The sequence below is a fragment of the Ahaetulla prasina genome, chromosome 2 (genome assembly GCF_028640845.1).
Source record: "Ahaetulla prasina isolate Xishuangbanna chromosome 2, ASM2864084v1, whole genome shotgun sequence".
NCBI lineage: Eukaryota > Metazoa > Chordata > Lepidosauria > Squamata > Colubridae > Ahaetulla > Ahaetulla prasina.
The window spans coordinates 252,848,788-252,870,218 of record NC_080540.1 but is presented as its reverse complement, the minus strand read 5'-3'; the positions used below and the strand labels follow the sequence as shown (position 1 = coordinate 252,870,218).

At 36.5% G+C, this 21,431-nt stretch overlaps 1 protein-coding gene across 1 annotated transcript in view; it reads right to left on the bottom strand.

The window, feature by feature from the left end:
- TMEM232 (transmembrane protein 232) overlaps positions 1 to 21,431 on the bottom strand; it is a 120,400-nt gene that overhangs the window by 78,247 nt on the left and 20,722 nt on the right. The window contains exons 7-9 of the mRNA XM_058168078.1: positions 16,671 to 16,849; positions 873 to 996; positions 454 to 673 (exon numbers count right to left, since the gene is read on the bottom strand). Coding sequence (XP_058024061.1) covers positions 454 to 673; positions 873 to 996; positions 16,671 to 16,849 — 523 coding nt within the window. The remainder of the gene's footprint in view (positions 1 to 453; positions 674 to 872; positions 997 to 16,670; positions 16,850 to 21,431) is intronic.

Genomic DNA, 21,431 nt, shown 5'->3' with positions numbered 1-21,431 from the left:
TTTGAATATTCCTTTGAACTGAAATATGTATAAGTTTAGGATTTTAATATTCATTTTAGAGAACAGTGTATCTGTTGATGTTATCAAGAGCTATGTGATGAGAAATACGCCTTGTAAAAACAACTGAAGTGACAAGTTCAGAATTGAAATATAAAGACAACAGTGTTATCTAAATTAGGCAGCAAGAGCTTCAGATTTACCCCATCCCTGATCTTCTTGTTGGACCCCCTCTCAAATCTTCAATGGTATGTTTTATAGTAATTATTACACATACACATATATAATGCAGAATTACAAAGAAGAGCTGTAACTTACCAAAAAAAATCAGCAACCAGCTAACATAAATGAATTGGCCACATAGACCATTGAATCTAAGCATATGAGCCATAATGTGGTCATTGTAAAACCACACACATACATAATGCAGGAGAAAATTACTACTTTTGTACTTACCGTCGTCTGATGGAAGGCAAAAGTTCAAAAGATCAGGAAAATTTGCTCCTCTTAATTCTTTGTCATTATCATGTTCCTTTCCACAGTCACAGAATCCAAGAAAAGCAGTTTTTTGTAAATCTGCATTAATGCCATGCAGACAGATTTCTCTGAGGATATTTGTATATATGTATCCGATTTGCCAGTGCCAACATGACATCTTTTTCTTTTTATTCTTTTCCTATATAACAAAATGTTAATCAAATAGGAACCAAAATGTGTAAAAAAAACAAAAAACCCTACCATTCTAAAGTACATATTTAGAAAAATTACAGAATATTGGCTACAGCAGAATCAATGCAGATCTTGGAGCAACTCATCTGGGATAGCACAATGATAAACACAATTCCCTTCTACACCAAGATTAACTTGGTTCTTACCTTTTTTTGAAGAGGCACAGAGCTTGAAATGAAATATTTCACTAGATCCATTAAAATTTTCAGACATGACATATTTAATTTGGCGCTTTCTCCCAGTACCATCAAAGCCAGTACTGATTCCAACCTAGATATTTCAAATCAATAAGGACAAACATTAGTCCACTTTTTTAAAAATAAAAATACATCATTAAAAATAATGCTAAATTTTCTTGGATTTAGCGGATACCAAATTCTCTTTACGTGCAATTCAGTCGAATGCATGGACTATGCCATGCAAAGTATTTTCTTAAGTGTCAGCCATTTGGAGTAGCAGTTTTATTGATGCATGCTTATACACTGTATATATCCATTCATTGATGCATGCTTATACATTATTAATTCAGCAACAAAATAAGTTTAGTAACTGACTACCAATATGCTAGCACAAAATGCCTAAGGTCAAGAACACAGCAAGTACATTTGAAGAAAGGAAGCAGCCACACAGAATATCAAAGGATCACATGTTCAGGATCTAGCAGCAACAGGAAACACCACAGAGATTTCAGTTTTTCTTATTTTTATTCAAAAAAACATAAAGAAATAATCATTTTGATTTTTAGCTAGGTTTTATCAAAGTAGACAAGTTTTTCGCTTTTCAGTTAATCATTTTTACATTCTTTTATGTGTGAGTCTCTTGCTACGTTCTCTTGGCAAGCATGGTTTAATTTATCATACATTACACATTTTCCCTCTAGACTTGTATGGTTCTCAAAAGCATTCTAGGTAAGAAAATTTTTACACAACATATCTTTCTAATATATGAACACCTCCTTCCAGGTGTCTATGTTTATCACTCAAATTATGTTTATCGATCAATCAGAATAGAGCTGGAATGACCTTGGAGGTCTTCTAGTCCAACCCCCTGCTCAAGCAGGAGACCCTATACCATTTCAGATAAGTAGCTGTCCACTGATGAAGCACCTACAACTTCTGGTGGCAAGTCGTTCCACTGGTTAATTGTCCTCACTGTTAGAAAGTTTCTCCTTAGTTCCAGGTTCCTTCTCTCACTGATTAATTTCCATCCATTGTTTCTTGTCTTGCCTACAGGTGCTTTGGTAAATAAGTTGATCCCCTCTTCTTTGTGGCAACCTCTCGAATACTGGAATACTGCTATCATGTCATTCCTAGTCCTTCTTTTCTCTAAACTAGCCAAACCCAAATCCTATAACTGTTCTTCATATGTTTTAGTCTCCAGGCCTTTAGTCATCTTAGTTGTTCTTCTCTGCACTTTTTCCAAAATCTCAACATTTTGAAATGTGGTGACCAAAACTGGATGCAGTATTCCAGGTGTGGCCTTACTAAGACTTTACAAAATTGTACTAACATTTTATGTGATTTTGATTCTACGCCTCTGTTTATACAACCAAGGATTGTATTAGATCTTTTGGCTGCTGGCTCATATTTAAGTGTTTGTCCACTAGGACTCCAAGGTCCCTCTCACAGTTATTGTTTTTGAGCCAGGTTTTGCCTAATCTTTACTTGTACTTTTGGTTTTTCTTGCCTAAGTGTGAAACCTTGCTTTTCTCCACATTAAATTTCACATTATTGGATGGGGCCCATTGTTCAAGTCTGTCAAGATCTTTTTGGATCCTGAGCTTGTCTTCTGGGGTGTTGGATATTTCTGCTAGTTTAGTGTCAGCTGCAAATTTGATGAGTTCCCCTTCTATTCTCTCATCTAAGTCATTTATGAAGATATTGAAGACTACTAGCCTTAAGATGGAAGCCTGTGGCACCCCACTGCTTACTTCCCTCCATGTAGATGTAGTGCCATTAAGGATGACTCGTTAAGTACGTTTTGTCAGCAAGTTTCAAATCCATCTGGTGGTGATGCTGTCTCTCCCACATTTTTCTAGCTTATCAAGAAGTAAGTTGTGGTTTACTCTGTCGAATGCCTTGCTGAAGTCTAAATATATTACGTCCAAAGCATTTGAAACAGTTCAAAGAAAGCACTTATAAACTTGGTTGGCATTTTACCTCCAGTTGAACACATTGATGAGATTTGCCTCGATCTCATCCAATATTTATTTATTTTATTTTATTATTCAAATTTATATACCGCCCTATCTCCCGAAGGACTCAGGGCGGTTCACAGGCACATAAAACATTTGTATACAATTAAAATAACTATTAAAAAACTTATTCTAATGCCAAATATTAAAAATATAAATATAAATCTTAAAACCAAATTTAAAACCCCTATAAATTTAAAATCTATGAATTTAAAATCTAAGCCAGTCCTGCACAGATGAATAAATGCGTCTTGAGCTCGCGACGGAAGGTTCGGAGGTCCGGAAGTTGACGGAGTCCTGGGGGGAGTTCGTTCCAGAGGGTGGGAGCCCCCACAGAGAAGGCCCTTCCCCTGGGCGCCGCCAGACGACACTGCCTAGCTGACGGCACCCTGAGGAGTCCCTCTCTGTGAGAGCGCACGGGTCGGTGAGAGGTATTCGGTAGCAGTAGGCGGTCCCGTAGATAACCCGGCCCTATGCCATGGAGCGCTTTAAAGGTGGTTACCAACACCTTGAAGCGCACCCGGAAGGCCACAGGTAGCCAGTGCAGTCTGCGCAGGATAGGTGTCATACGGGAGCCACGAGGGCTCCTCTATAACCCGCGCAGCCGCATTCTGAACTAACTGCAGCCTCCGGATGCCCTTCAAGGGAGCCCCATGTAGAGAGCATTGCAGTAATCCAGGCGAGACGTCACGAGGCGTGAGTGACCGTGCATAGGGCATCCCGGTCTAGAAAGGCGCAACTGGCGCACCAGGCAAACCTGGTAAAAGCTCTCCTGGAGACGGCCGTCAAATGATCTTCAAAGACAGCCGCTCATCCAGGAGGGCGCCAAGATGCGCACCTTCCATCGGGGCCAATGACTCGCCCCCAACAGTCAGCCGAGGACTCAGCTGACTGTACCGGGATGCCGGCATCCACAGCCACTCTGTCTTGGAGGGATTGAGCTTGAGCCTGTTTCTCCCCATCCAGACCCGTACGGCCTCCAAGCACCGGGACAACACTTCGATAGCTTCGTTGGGGTGGCCCGGTGTGGAAAAGTACAGCTGGGTGTCATCAGCGTACAGCTGGTACCTCACACCGAAGCCACTGATGATCTCACCCAGCGGCTTCATATAGATGTTGAACAAAAGGGGCGAGAGGATCGACCCCTGCGGCACCCCACAAGTGAGGCGCCTCGGAGCCGACCTCTGCCCCCCCCGTCAACACCGTCTGAAATATCCTAGAAAGCCAAAGTAGTGGAACTACTCAATTGATTTAGGTTCTTCAGCCAACCACAGTCCACCACAGTCCACCAGCCTTTAAAATTGCCTAACCCATCTTGGCCATTGTGAGACCCTTAGTTGCCAACCAGGATTTCCCCAGAATTCTCATTAATCTTGATGTATTCTCATGGAACTTATCTAAGCATTCCCCCTCATTCCTCCAATTGTCTGCCCCTCCTTCTTTTCTGGACAAGATGTCTTATGAGAAACCAAATAACTTTTTATATTTATATATGTATATATATATATTTATATTTATATATTTATATTTATATATTTATATTGCAATATCCTTCCTATAAAAGACTACTTCAGCTTCAATCGCAATATTACAAGAGCAAAAAATAGATTCAAGCTAAATGTCAACCGCTTCAAACTTGATTAAAGAAAATATGACTTCTGTAACAGAGTTGTTAATGCTTGGAACTCATTACCTGACTCCATAATCTCTACTCAAAATCCCAAAATCTTCAACCAAAAACTGTCTACTATTGACCTTACCCCAGTCCTAAGAGGACTATAAGGGGCGTGCATAAGAGTACAAAGGTGCTTACCGTTCCTGTCCTATTGTTCCCTTCATTATATCAAATTGATATAGTCGATGCATATTTTTTACATATATATATATTCTCTTCAAAATATGTTATTTTATCTATGACAATTGTTTGTGTATACTGTTGTGACAAAAATAAATAAAAATAAAAAATAAAAAAAACTTCTATTGCTAGCAAAGCATAGCACTGAATTAGAACAGGACTCCACACAACATGACTTGCGAGCACCAATCCTTTGGTTCTGCAGGCTTGTCACAGAGAATATTTCCATAAATTGTTCATAGCTAATCAGATTTCATATATAATGTTTATATATCATTATTATATATCAGATATGTTTATCTTATCAGCTGAATAATAAAATAATTTAATAGCTCAGTGCTTATAAGTACTTCTGCAATTAACTCTGGAATGTTGCTGCAAAATAAAGTAAGTTGGAAATTGAATTAGCTTATTAAGTATCAAAGAGAAAAGGTATTAACAAATCATTTTACTGAGGGGAAAAAATTATTTCTGTTAATTCATGATCATCCCTAGGAGGGCAGGGGATCTGTATGCAAGCAGAAAGGATATTTGGCTAGCTTGGAGGCAACAACTTCTCCAAATTCAAATAACAAACTCTAGCCATGCAAAAATATAGATACACCCATGATTATGGTGAACTAAGACTGTGTAGTACTTCAGACAAAAATCAGAAAAAAAAATGTTTTGAAGCATGTGTGCATGCAAATATAGCACCTGGGACTCTTAGCTGCATAATTTCTTGGAATCACATGACTACCTTTTCTAGCTGCCTGCCACATCAACCAGGAAAATATATGAATTGAAGTGTGTGTGTGTGTTTCCTGATAGGTATTGCATTTCTACCACCTCCCAAAGCCTCAAAGCACTTTTTGGATCAGTAAAGTTAAACAGCTCTATTTTAATTTCACTATAAATTTTTATAAGAAATTCTTTAAATGTTCACTGTAAACAGTTGGGAAATAGATGGGCAGTCACCTACAAAACTTCATTATACCAAACATGAAGATAAGCTTTATAATCTCTTCCACCCATCATTACTGAAATTTTTGAAAGAACTAATTTTAATAAATCTGCAAGAATAAGAATGTATGCCTAGGGTGATCCTGCTAGTATGATAGATCAGATGCATGCTTAATCAGTCAGTATAACAATAACCCAGTACTTGTTTTGCTAACATACAAACCCATTCTTTATTAACACAGTTTCATGCTATGGTGTCTTTGGAATGAATAAGAGATAACATGACAGAGGGGAATGCTTAGGGTTTCTGACAATATTAGAGACCATGGAATAACTTTTGGTGCATAGTCCTATAATAATTTAGGAATAGATATTATTGGTGGATGTAATGATATATGAGAATGACCTTAGGAGAAAAGAGGAAGAGTAGCAAACTGGACAACTGGCATTAAAAAGTATCTCAGGCCACAGAAAGTGAAAGGGTGTGGGAAGCATTTCAGGAGGGACCTGCCCTAGCTTTCAGCAGAAGAAAGAAAGAAAGAAAGAAAGAAAGGAAGGAAGGAAGGAAGGAAGGAAGGAAGGAAGGAAGGAAGGAAGGAAGGAAGGAAGGACTTCCAGTCTTGCAAGATTGTGCTAATGTAGCCTTACAGTAAAGTTAACATTTATAGTTATGCTTCTTGTGCGGACTACCTTGAAGGATTAACATTGTGGATTACTCGCAAATTAAAGCTGAATCTGCAATTTATATCACTCACTTCTTTCTATACATCTCTAGTTTTGAGTTGATCAAAATACTGTGCTCCAGCATCAAAACATTTGTTTCAGTTTTAGTTGCTCTCATGATTTTTTTTCTCAAGTTCTCAAGTTCAAGCTTGAGTGTAAAGTATCACCTGAGAACATCACCAAAATTTGATTTGGAGAGTCTATTGGGTTTCTCCTAGTTTCTCTGCAAATTATCTCAGTCATGACTCACATCATATGAGTATTCTTCTGATTTCTACTACAAAAGGCATATCAAGGGAATACTAATATGTGGATGCTATGGATTGTTTCATTTGCCTCTACAATGTAAATTTATCAATTTCATCTGTATGATTGTATGTTTTGCATCTGTACTCTCTGTAAAACGAAGTCCAGTGTTTCATTTGACCAGCAGCTGTAAATAAAACTGTTAAGGACTGGAGATTAATAGTTGTGGCTGTTGATGAATAATAGAGCATAGATTCCCTTCCATTCAAGCACTGGGTGACATTATGCAAACTAAGTTCAAGCCTTTTTTCCCTATATCATGATGATCAACATCAGGGCATTCACTGTCATCTTTCACAGTATATGATGTAACCACATTGATGCCATATTGTGAAGCATCACAAACCTAAAAAGGATAATATCTGTACTATGTCTCATGGTTTTGGAGCATTTATGATTGCTTGAATATTCTATATTGAATATTGTCTGTATGCTTCTATATGCTTTGTGCACCATAGATGCAACCACAATAAATAATATTAGGTTCAAAGAATTCATATCTGTTATGTTATGCTTGAAGGCCACCATTTTCAATCTCTGCAGCATGTCTTTCAGATGAACTACATCATTTTTTCCAATGGCAATTGTCATCTAAATAACCCTAGGTGCCTAGATAATCTTGTAACACTTAGTTCATTGCTCTCTGTCAAACTGCTGGTGCAGCTACTACTCCAAAAACAAGTCTGTTATAATGGACAAGATTAGGATAAGAAAATAGTTCGGGATCTTTCTCCTTTTCCATTTGTAAATAACCTTCTGCTAGTTCTAGTTTGTCAACCCAAGTGAGCAAAACTGTCCTCAGTTCTGACCAAGACTATAATATTGAATTAATGGTTCTCTGAATTATATCGCATATTTTGGTATAAAGGCAGGTTTTGCCTTTAGATCTTCATTAAATTAATATTTCTATGTAAAACACTTTATCATCTATGAAGATAGATGATATCTTAGTTTGTTTTGATCTCTTACTGTCTGTTGGTATGCTATTGTAAGATTATTTATATTTGCCTTTACTCCTAATTTCAGCTCTACAGTAATTCAGTAGAAGTTTCCACAGAGATGGCATTTCATGTCTTCTTATAAATGTTAAATCTGTCCCACTGTGAATCTTTTTTCTTTTCTTTTAAAATTTCACTATTTTATTTAATTTAGCTACAATTAAGCCCAATTCTTTAATTGTTTAGTTTTTTTTATTTTAATTTTAATGTTTAGAAAGCTGTTTAAGTTCAGGCAGATGTTTGGTTTGTGCTTATAAAGTCCTTTACAGTAATAGTAGCTTTGACACTAAACATTCCTGCCTTATTTCCACTGTTCTACAAAGCTATTGCAGGAGTTTTTATAGAGCAATTAAGCTTTTTCAATAAGCTCTATGCTTTGCTTCCCATAACATTCAGTGAAAAGTCACATTTTATTCAGCAACTATCTCATTTGTTCGAGTCTCTGTATATATAAATGTCAAATCATCTGTGGTACTCTGAAGCACATTAATTTCCCCAATAAAGCTACTCATCTTGCAGAACTCGTAGTTCCTTTAGCTTCATTCTCAATGACTGTTTCAGCATTATTGTTATTCTTTTATTTTATATTGCCCTTTTTTCCTCCTCCCCCACTCCTCTCCAAATAAGGCAAGCCTTAAAAGGGGGAGGGGTGGTCTTTTTTGCTTGTTTGTTTGTTTGTTTACAATCTCACCCATCCTGTTGTGCTTGTTCTGCTGTCAATTAAAGGGCCCTTGAGTCTCAAGTGTTTTTTCTGCTGTTTATTTTTTTACTGAAACTCTTTAACAAGCTCCAGCAACTCTGCAAGTTTTAGAATATATGCAGGCTACCCAGGGGAATCAAGCAATAATAATAGGCCAGAAGTATGTGTAATTCATCAATACTAACAGCCACCAAATACACAACACTTTAGGAAACACTAAAGAAACATATGAAATAATTGTAACTCGATACCGCTTATAACTATGATGGCGAACCTATGGCACATGTGCCAGAGATGGCACGCAGAGCCCTCTCTGTGGGTACACGTGCCATAGCCAGCCGTTCTTCTGGTTTCCGGCATGCACAGATGCCGGAGCACCAGAAAACGGCCTGAAAATGGCCAAAAACCGGGCCATTTTTCGCGCCATTTCTAGGCTGTTTTCCGGCCATTTTTGGGCGGTTTTCCGGCTGTTTTGGGGGCCATTTTTTGGGTTCTTTTCAGATCATTTTTCGGACCATTCTTTGGGCTGTTTTGGGGACTGGTTTTAGGCTATTTTTTGAAAATGGCCCGGAAAACGGCCAAAAAACAGGCATGCACGTGCCGGCCAGCTTGTCTCTAGGTTTCTGATACTCCGGTGTGTGCAGATGCATGCGTATGCACATGCCTTCCGGTTTGGGCACGCGGTGCCGAAAAGGTTTGCCAACACTGGCTTATAAGGTCTTTTTAGCATTTCCTCTCATATAATAAACGTTCTCTGAAAGATGTATTAATCTTGGCATAATATATGGCCATCATTATTTCCTGTACCTACATATTTAAATAGCTAACTTCAATATTCAGCCAATTAGCTAGCCAGCCAAATCAATTTTTATTTTCCTTAAGATGCTTTTATATTTATGGTTTTCACAAGCTTATGCTATATTACTGTAATAATTTTTTAATTTACATGCTTAAATGATGCAGAATTTTTAAAATTGTAGACACTTCATATTCTAAAGTCATCTTTATACAAATTAAGTATGCTTTATCTTAGTGCTGTTTTTATCTGTATACAAATTTAATAAAGCGAGCCTCAGACATAAACAATAACTTTAACAGTAACAGATTTCTTTAATTGGGAGGCTGTTAAATATTTTTACAAGTGATTATTGTTTTCCTAACTTAGCAGATGGAAGTAGATCTACCAGCACAGGACTTCAACCGATATCTTACTAATATTGTAGGTCATTCAGTGTGGTCATTGTTAAGTCAATCTAAATCTTAAGTTGTAGGCCCTATGGGTTATACGGGGTCATAGTACTTCACAGCAAATACTGCTTATCTTGGAAAGAGAATTAACTATGAAAGAATACATTACATTTAGGACATTTCAATATCTCATATATCAGGATATAAAATAGTTCTAGACAGAACAAGCAATTCTTTTGCAAACATACAAATGAGAACTACAGATAGTCCACAGTTAACTACAGTTAACTACACCAATTGGTACAGGAATTGCTGTTGCTAAGCAACATAGTGATAAACATCATATGACAAAGCCACTTAGTGATGGCAATTCTGGCACTCCCAGTTGTCATCATTAAGTGAATCACCATTGGTGGTTAAGTAAGGACCCCACATGCAACCTGCTACCAACTTCCCCATTTACTTTGCTTGTCAGAAGCCGGCAAAGAAGGTCACAAACAGTGACCACATGATTGCAGGATGCTGCAACAGCTGGAACTATCACTAGTTGAACCTATCACAAGTATGAATAGTCACTGAACAGTGGTTATTAAGAAAGGACTGGCTGAAATGTCAAATAACAGAAGCCAACTTGAAAAAATCGGTGCAAGTATAATGGTGGTGATAGAGTTAGAAAATATAATTGCTATGCAATAAGTACACTGCCAACAGTATAGCAAAATATCCACTGTTTTTACACAAGCATGAGACATATTTGTAGGAGAATAAGGAGAACTGAAAAACAGGCCACTTGCTTTGGGCAACAATAGCACAGTAGTAGCAGGAACATCGCCACCGCACACCTTCATTTTTGCTTACAGCTCCATAGCCAGGGGCAGAAAAACAGGTTTACCCCACCTACTTGTTCAGTATTAAATATTAGACACAATCTTAAAAAGAAATACTTTTTCTGGCCACCTAATTTGGGAAAAAGTGGACACCACTCATCCTCCATTTGTGGGTTGCCTGCTGTTTCCTGACTTCACAGAATGTTAGTTATTTTTCTCAGTTAAATTAGCCTTACTTCTGTCTAACTATATTCTTCTACTCAACTTCACAAGCACCAGTGACAGATTCAATTTTCTAAACTGAGTTACTTCAGCCTGGGTTTAGGAAGCTTTCCATGCTTCCAGATGCAAATTATCTTTCTTACTGTAGCCCAAGTACTAATAGCAATGTGCTATTTCTGAAGGAAACTAACACATTTTAGTTCTTGATTTTCAAACTCACAGATCCAATTCCCAAAATAATTCTTTATGGAATTTTTACCTCACCCCTTTTGCTATATTTTGGAAGTTCTTTCCCACTCACATGGAAAGGCAATTACATTTGCAAGATGTAATGTCCCTATTGTTTAACCTTATTAACAATATCTCCTATTTACATCATTCATATTGAATTTTAAAGGTATTTTACCTCTTACTTCCTTTAAATTGTGCTTCCTCTTAATCCATTTTATTACTCTTTTATTCTTCGATTCTAAATTTATAAGTTTTAAAAAGATTCCATTTTTTCTGCTTATATAAATAATGTGTACTTTCTCCAAGTAGGATCCTGTCATTATTGAAACTCAAAATACTTACTCACTGTAACTGAGCCAAAGAACTATAATAAGGAAAAATGCAAATTTGTAAGCGGACATAATATCAGAAGAGTATGTTAAAACGAGTCCATTCTAAGTGTAAAGCAACTGATATAATAATAGTATATAATATTGGTATAAATCCAGGCTACGAATCTGATGAAGTTGGTAAAAGAAATGGAAATTTAAATAATGCCTTTGCCCGAAGCAGCACAGGCAAGGAGAGCAAGCGATGCAGTGGAGAAAGAATATTTAAAATTGGGGGCGGTGGGGGAATGTATTACTTTTCCTTGAAGTCACTGTGCTTATACAAATAGGTGCTGCATTTGCACGGAGCTTAGAAATGCTTGGCAGGAGTCCTACTCCCTTGCATGCTGCTAGGAGCAGCTTCTACTAATTTCAGTTTTTTTTCCTCAATTTCCACAGATGTAACATGCTTTGTTGAGCTTCTTCAGGTTATTTATTTTATTTTGAGACAGTCTTTTTTATTTGAGGGATATTTCATGTTTCTTTCTGTTACGTCTTACACCACAGAGATCCATCGTTATGAAACTTCCAGTCAACTTGCCTGCATCATCTAACTGACCAGATGAGAAAGGGAAGAAAGAAATATTGTATGGTTAAAACCTCTGTCCACTTCACCCTATTTTTTTTTCCAAATTAAAACACAAATCTTGTCTAGTTCCAAAGCCTTCAGTTCATGACTTGCTACTTTCTTTGTCCCTGTTACACACCAGTTTTTCATCTTCTATGGGAATAGAGAGAATGGAGCAGCATTATTTCAAAGTGATACTTGGACCAAGCATTGGAATTTAGCCGCTTCTAATGCCTACACTTTCTCTCAACTGCTTCTTCTTTCCCACTCTCTTGAAATTGATGACCATCTGCCCACTGTCTAGATGTTATGGTGTCTAGATACACTGAAGGAGCAAACCATTCATTCAGTATGACTCATTCATGTCAACATCTCATAAAAACTATTGAACTATTGCCTCTAGGAAGAGCAACATGACTCATCTGATGCATATTAGTTTTAGGATAGATGGCATTGCTACTTTGGTCAGCATACAATTTATAACGGCCCCTAATACATACCTAGTACTACAATCTAATCTGCCAGAGATAAGCTATCTAACTCTTTTAAGGTGAATATACAGTATTTGGACAACTTTCTGAAAGTGATTTCTTTTTCACTCCTTTCCTCAGTTAATGATAAGTTGCAGAGTGCAATCTTTCCTCTCTGAATCTGAAATACTTTTTTCATATAAATAAATGGGACTCCTTGCAAATTTCAAAACCCTGTGACCTTTGGAACTATTTTTGTTGTATATATAAAATTGGTTTGGCTGTTGCATTACACTACATGTTTGCATTAAAACTAAGGGACTTGGTCCATAAATCCTATATGATTTATATTATAAATCACACATTGTTGAAAATGTTGTCTATAAATAAGTTAAACTATGCCTCCAAATTGATCCCTAAGTGAAAAGCACATCATTCAATTGGATGATTATCTACCATTGCCAAATTCCCACCAAGTGTAATTCTGTGTCTATTTCTGTAGCAAGAAAAAGATAATAGCACACTACTGAAAACATGTTGCTGTTTTAATTGGATAAATTGGATGAATTCATTCTTTCACATCTTCCTGCTGATCCCTTTCCTAACCAAGGTAGTAGCCATTCAAATTTTATCTAACACAGATAAGGGCTCTAGTTGCAGGCCCAGAGGGACCTTGTCTTTCATTTTATGAGCAACTATCCTTTTCCAAATAAAAAACCATTTGCCTACTTATCTGTAATTAAGAGTTCTTCAGGTTATCATTTTTAATTCACACACCTTATTTTCCCATCCATAGGAATTTGGATATGTTAACAACTGCAAATATCTTATATGGTTTTCATTGAAAAAGATTCATTGATTCCCTCTTCAGAAGAATGACTAACTAAACTGTGGGAGTATACTCAATGTCCAAAATAATTTTGCATTTAGAAAATAAATCCAACATCAATCTGCATGTTTCTGTGCCCATCCTTCCAATAAATATTTCTGTATAGTATTTGCAGACTGGAATTGACTGTAGCTTATGTTGTTCACATTCTGCTTTGAACAATAAGCTCAATTTGCTCAAACCTGTCTGAGAAGAAAAAAAGATTCAACAATTTGTTCCATTCAGTTGCTCTCTAAAGACAATGACCAAGTCAACCCATGAATAAGTCTTTATTGATTTCATTTTGCGTGCTTTACTGTAGAGACATGATTATAATTAAATGTGCACAAACTAAAGATGGCATGTAAGCAATGAAAGCCCTCATTAAGGACTTCTGCAATTGCAGCAGAAAAGTGAAGAAAAAGCCAAATTCCCCACAGGTGATCAAAAGTCAAACTTGATATATGTCATCAGCAAAAATAGGAATATTAATGTTGAACAGCAGTATACTAAGAAAAGAAACACTACCAAATTGTGCAATGGGTAAGTAAATAATGATTAAAGAATGCACCACTACAACTCTATAAATAATATTTCTTAAAGCAATATAATATTTCTTTATGCATTAAATGTACGCAACCTCATGAAATTATTAAAAATGAGAGCTCCATATCAAATACCAAGCTAGTATTTGGGAAAGGAAATATTTCACAAGTTGATTGTTATTAAGGATTAACTTAGGCTGTTCGTATTGAAAAAGAAAATACATCTAGCAAATTCACCATTAGTTCTATTTAACATTATTTTTATTTTCCACAGCTATTCACTATAATTTTTAAGCAGCAAAGGCTACTATTTTTGAAATGTTAAATCAGGGGTCAAAGTGGTGGCCCATGGGCCAGATGCATCACGTGCAGGCCACACCCACTCCAGCTCTGTGAAGGAAAAAAGGCATGATACGTCACATGACGGCAACATGACACCGTAAATTTGACACCCCTGGGTTAAATTAAAACCAACACTGTGGTTTAACAGCGCATTACATATCAAAACAAGTTTTCATCCTGGGGCAGCTGAGAAGCAAATTTAAGAAATAACAACAAAAACAAGGTCACTACTCAAGTGTAAGTACCCTCTCTAAAGACTTAGTATTTTCTGGAAAAGGGAAGGGAAGGGAAGGGAAGGGGAGAGAGTGGTTAGATTTTTTAAGCATTCCATTGTATGCCATTATGAAGAATGTAATGCGTTCTGTTGCATCCTATAATTCACTATTTCAGATAAAAAGATACCAATGGATAATATTTCTCAGCATGGCTTTTACGTGCTCCATCTTGAAAACATGCAATTATGGATAAATTCCTTATCTCCAATGCACCATTGAACCATTAGCATTTTAAGGTTCATTTTAAAAGATTGCACATTTCAGAGAACATGGACCTTTTCTTTTCTTTTTTTTTCTTTTGCTTATCAATATTAAGCCAAGAAGTTAGAAATAAGTGTAGATTCTCACTGTTATAGCGATAACAAGAATAATAGTCTTCCAAATTGCCATATCACTTTCATCTCATGAAAAGATCAATGGATTTAATGTATATAGAAATATCATTCTATTATTATGCATAATACTTTTCAGAGGAAACAGGCAAAAATAAACAAGTATTTCCATGTGTATTCTAGAATTTATGAAGATTTGGTTACACAGAAACTATATAAATTACCCATCATCTTGAATTTGTTTCACTAAGTTATGTTGATGTTGTGGCTCCTTAGATATTACTGTTATAAATATTGTCACAGCTACTAGCCTAAAGGCAACGTATGATCTAGCAGGCAATTAAGCAGAGATGAACAATTCTTTCAATAAAGAGACAGGACCAGCAAAGCATCTCTTGATGCTTGGGCAAATAGTTAGGGTACTGCCTTCCAGCATTCACTGAGATTAGTCTAGTAACTCTCTCAATATTTACACTGTGATATGCCTCCTCACTTTTGTTTAGAATCGAATCGAACAGAACAGAACAGAACAGAACAGAACAGAACAGAACAGAACAGAACAGAACAGAATAGAATTTTATTGGCCAAGTGTGATTGGACACACAAAGAATTTGTCTTGGTGCATATGCTCTCAGTGTACATAAAAGAAAAGATACGTTCATCAAGAATCATAATGTACACTTAATGATAGTCATAGGGTACAAATAAACAATCAATATCAATATAAATCATAAAGATACAAGCAACAAAGTTACAGTTATACAGTCATAAGTGGAAGGAGATGGGTGATGGAAATGATGAGAAGTTTAATAGTAGTGCAGATTTAGTAAATAGTTTGACAGTGTTGAAGGAATTGTTTAGCAGAGTGATGGCATTCGGGAAAAAACTGTTCTTGTGTCTAGTTGTTCTGATGTGCAGTGCTCTATAGCGTTGTTTTGAGAGTAGGAGTTGAAACAGTTTATGTCAGGATGTGAGGGGACCTCCAGACAACTTTAATACTATGAAGAATCCACATTAGAGACGTGCAGATTTCAAGGAATGCTTTGCCTGGTTATAAGATTAAGCTAAGCAAACACTGTGACTTCCTCCTTGCACCGCACTGCTGTTTGACACCTAAAACATCTGTAATTGCAGCTTGAATCATGTCACATTTTTTTCATGCTTCGCTCCTCCATTCAATGGAAATAAAACTCATGGCTCTACATAAAATTAAAGTTACCATGGAAGTTATTTTTAAATGGAAGCCATGCACGTCCAATTGACATTCAGCTAAAACATAACCTGAGTTTGGCATCCCTCCATGTTGTCAGACATAAGAAATACAAAATTAATCTTCAAAAAGTATTCCATTTACTCCATTTTACCAACTTCTAAACCCACCAAAAAGATCTCAGACCAAAATCACAGAACAGGGATAGCATTAGCTTTCCTATAATTCCATATAATTTTGTATATCTGAGAAATTTTTTTTTTACCAAAATAGTTTAAGCATAAGGCAAAGTTCCAATGAGTGCAGTTTGCAATTATAACTTGTTGAGGCTTCAATTAACAGAAGCAATCAAGAATATAGTTCCAGCATAAAATTAATTGTAAGCATGCAAAATTAGTTTTATTACACTTTGCATAAAGAGCACCCAAAAATGAAGGCGCGTATCAGTCCCAGAAGAAGGATTGGCACATTGTATTGCAGCTGTTTAGTTATGTGACAGATACTGTACTTTGAAATCATGAAATGAAGTTGCTATCAATAACAGACATAATTTAATAAAAGCAGGCTGGTAAATGTCCTAGCCAAAAAGACAGAAACAATTTCCAGATAAAGTGAAGCAATACAAAGTATATAAATTGCTTCTCTTTCTGGCACAAAAATTGTAAATCTTTTTGACAAGCAACTGTAGAGTGATTAACATTTAGGCATAAAGGTTATTTAACATTTCAGCAGAAAAGTGGTTTCCATCAAAGGTATATCAAGTTATAAGATTGCCCTTACCAGTTTTTTTGATGAAGTTGTTCCTTATAGAATAGGACATGCATGAGGACTGCATCTATTTCAGAGCTGCTATTATGTACACAAACCCAAACAAGAAGGCTGTGCCAAAGAAATGGCTTAATTCTGAACTGCTTTTGTTTGGAATTTAACTCAGCTGCTGAGCTGGCAGTTGTGGATGTCTACCAAAAAGAACAAACAGTTAAATCCATTAATAAGACATTGCAAATCCAAAATTGGCAATTCTCCTCACAGATTTGCATCTCTTTTTAACTAAAGTTTGATTTTAATAATATTATATTCTCATGCTGAATTCCTCTAATTTCATTTTCATTTTCATGATGCATTTGTATTGCATTTTGTTGCTGTTATTGTTTCCTTTAAAAAAATGAACAGCAGTCAAAAGAATAAAATATTTCATTTGCTGTTATTCACTATGTTCTCTGATGTTAGTTTGTATTGCATTAATTTTTAAGTAGAACTGTGTGTGAACACCCCATTCTTGCTTCATGGTTGGGATCTCTACTGTGGAAGTTTTCCAATCCATCTTGAGACAGATTTGTGTGTTTTAACAGCATAGGATAGAGTTAGCAGAGAAATTAGATTATTAGGGTGAATGAAAATTTCCAACTGTTGTAGAAACTGGTGTGTAGGTGTTTGATGGCACTGCCTAATATGTTAATTCAAACATACTTATCAATAGAGCCAAAGCAACACAATCTCACCACCACTCCAAACGGCTGTAATTAGAATAAATAATAGTAAGGGTGACTTGATTTTGAAAATTGGACTTAATCAGTTTACAGCTCTAGTTTTTTAATTACTTTATCCCCATATATACTGCCCTGTAATCTTCTGATATATGGCATAAGAATGCATTCCATATATAAACAAATAAGTCATTTGCATAAGTTGATGCCTGAATTTTTTTTAACATACAAACACTGCTATTTTAAGCATCTGTACCACATACAAAAAGATTCTCAGGAATCTTTGCAATATTGCAAAAGATAGGAGAGGTCATAGCTTTTGTATGCTATATGATGCACGATGCTTCCCCTTTTTGTATCATAAGCAATTATGGGGATCATATTAGGAATCATTCAATATCACTATTTCATTTAATGATTGTGATTCAATCTGTCATTTATTCAAATAATGAAGGATAAAACTGCAATGGCAACTGTTTTAATCAAGCAAAATATTAATTTGTACTGATTTCTTTATAATCTTAAAAAATATTCTAATTAAAGATGTAAGGCAATTTACTGAAATATTTGAGCTATATACACTTACAGCCAGTCTACAACTTTGTGCAACTCCACAATTCCTATAATTGGGGAAGAGGATGATTGATTTATATTTGTTAGGCTGTATTGCAATTAGGGAAATTGACCTATATTATTGTCATAGTTCAACATGTGTAAAAAAATGCTCAATGTTCTTAATCCAGTTTAGTAATTTTGAAAACATTCTCAGCTTAACTGAGCATGAAAAAAAAGCATCTTTTTCATAAATGTGGTGGGATTGGAGGGGAACAAGGTACTTCTGAATTGCTAGAGAAAGAAATTTATGAACAAAACTACAATTTTAGGCTGATACAAGGCTTCTCCATAGTCCAATTAAAGAACCAATTCTTCAAAAAGTACTTTCAGTAAATTGAAAAGTTTGGTACACATATTTAATATGAGAAGGCTTTACTAAATACTAATGTTTAGCTTACAAACAAAAAATCTCCTCATAATCACTTGTGCCTCCTCAAAGCAATCATGTGAGCTGAATAAATAGATAGGTGAAATCCACCGCCATGTTTCAGTTCCGTACACAGCCTGCTTTTATAACTCTATTTTTGTTTTCCTTATTTAAACAACTCCCATTCTTTTGGCATAATTCTGAATCTCTCTATAAAAAGTAACAGAGCAGAAAAGATTTCAGGGACATTATTAAGAGAGAGCTAAAAATATCAGAGTGGTGATTCAATTACTATTAATGGAGCTCAGTTTCTATAATATATTGAATTGTTCTGGACAATAAATTACTCCTCAAACTTTTCAAAACTGCAGAACACATCTCTGTAACATCCTCCAGGAAGCCAGGAAGAATAAAACAGGAACCCTGGGTCATTTAAAAGAAATAACTTTCAGACCTTCTAGCCCTTGAGTTTTCCGTTCCATATTTCATGCTGAAATATACAGAAGAGGTGCTCCAGCTTCTGCACTGCATTAACTTAAATCTGTGATATTAGGATAGAAAATAAGGGCATCTCTGGAAACAGGGATGGCACCACTTTGAATCAGCACTGTTCTTGAATGTCTCCATGAAGCTGTGGGGTTTTAATCAATTTAATACAAGAGTTAACTATATCAACTACTGCTCTAGGATAAATGTAGGTTTGCTTTGTTTCTTTGTTTCTTATGAGGTGGCGGGACCTGCATTGGCAGGAACTCATGTTTTGTCCCATTTCCTACATCATAGGATTTCCCATCTAGAACAGCAGCTAGGCCAAACAAGAATTTATTTTTTGTTTTCTGAATATTCCAAAGACAAGTGTTTAGGCTGGTCCTACATAATAGAAAAGCTAGACATAAATACTGTATTTAGAGAACAGTATATTTTTATTTGATGTTCTAGAGATCTGTGACTCTGCATGTTTGAAGTATGCACAGCAGTGGTGGGTTTCACTTACCTTTGCTACCAGTTCGCTCACACGCCACTTCTGTGCATGTGCAGAAGCTTCTGGGCATGTGCAGAGTGTATTTGATGACGTCCGGGCAGATGGGCAGAGCCTCCCACTGCCACTGCTACTAGTTCGCCCAAACCAGGGTGAACCAGTAGCAACCCATCACTGATGCACAGACCTATTATTTTCAATCACAATATATCGGTCATTGCCAAAAATTATAGCCATCATTCATGTAAGATTTTTATTTGTTTTTTTTTTAAAAAAACCTAACAAATTGAATATTTTGAAGTCCAATAGGGCACTTTGCAAAGAAGATTGAAACAGACAATACAGGTTTCTATGGATAACAATCTAGGCTAGTACTGAAGCAGTAGTGAAGTACCTATGTTCCTAATGCATGCAGCATTACTACAAGTTCTTTTAAATTTGTTTTATCTGGGCAAAAAGTAATATTCATCATGGTAATACAGCTGATGTGAAAAACTCCAGCAGCCAATATCATGGTTCACAAAAAAAAAAAAATCAGCCAGGCCACTGCAGGGTGTTGTGGGAGAAGAATATCTGCAACCATGCAGAATAGCAGACACTGAATCTGTCAGTGAAGGGCTGCTGGTTGGCTAAGCAGAACCTACTAGAATCAGAAACATATGTCACAGCAATAGCAAATGATTTTTAACAGCAAACAATCTCACAAGGCACTGTAAATCAGGAGTTGTCATCTCCTAAAGCAAAACTGGTTCTCTTAATTTGAAACCTGAAGCTTAGACTCTATCTCTGTCTTATTCTTCATCTATGGTCCTGAAAAACCCTTTCGTTTACCCACTGCTTTTATATCAGAATACATGTCAAGCCTGCCTCGTAATTCAAAGGAAAAAATGGTTATTTGAGGGACTAACAGTTTCTGCCTGCCAAGTATGGCTGTGCTCAAGGTCCCTTCAATTAAACAATATCATCTATTAGGACCTAAATGACACATCTTCTCCAATATGCTACCTAAAAGACATCCATATGGGTCATACCTGCAATTATTCTGAAATTGTTTGAAAACCTGCCTTTGCTCTAAGTCAGTGTTGTTCAAACTTGGCAACTTCAAATTGAAGACCCCACGTACTCTAATGACATTCCTTCTTGGATTGGACCTGCCTTTTCTGCCAGAGTTGATGGGACAGGTAGACTTGATTGGTGAGAGGCAGTCCCTAAAATACCCTGATCACACGTTGTGTAGTGTAGTGTAGGTCAGTAGATGACCCATGACTCATTGAGCCATCAGTTCAGAGATATTTCTTGTTGCCTAAACAGAATTGACCATGGGCAGAGGAAAAAGCAGTGGGAGCAGAAGTGATTTCTGACTTTCTGCCAGCTTCCCCACTGACTTTGCTAGTAGGAAACTGGCAAGGAGCATCAGAAATCACAATAATAGGACTACAACTGACTGTTTGCAAATACAACTTTTATGAAGTTCCTTCAATTTTAATTCATGAAGCAATAGATCCCCAATTTTGGACACAAAATTTGAGTTAGCCCATTTGAAATAACTTGTTTCAAAAAATTGTTGCCTTATGATGAACCATTGTGGCTTACTGAAGATTATAGACAGATAATAGAGATTAAGTAGTATATAGATTACTAGCACTTTGAATTGAACCTGGAAACAAACAGGTAGCCATCCTTGTCATCACATTTTGCCCCAGGCAAAGCTTCTGGATGATCTTTAAGGAAGCCCCTTGTAAAGCTCATTATAGTAATCCATGCAGGAGATGACCAGGACATAAGAGATTGAGCACAGTCATTCCAGGAATGGGGTTAACTGGTGTACAACCTGAAGTTGTGCAAAAGCCCTCCTAGCCACAACTGTCATCTGCTCTTTGAGCAGATGTCATGAGTCCAAAAGGACCCCCAGATTGTGCTTCAGATCAGTCTAGGGCACTGCCACCATGTCTAGAAGAAAATATGGTAAATTTCTGGGCCTGATGGTTCCAAAACACAAAGCCCCTCAATCTGCAATTTGTTGGTCCACATACAGACATCCACAGCCTCCAATGACCAAGTTAGAATGTCAATTAATTCCCTAATTCCCATAG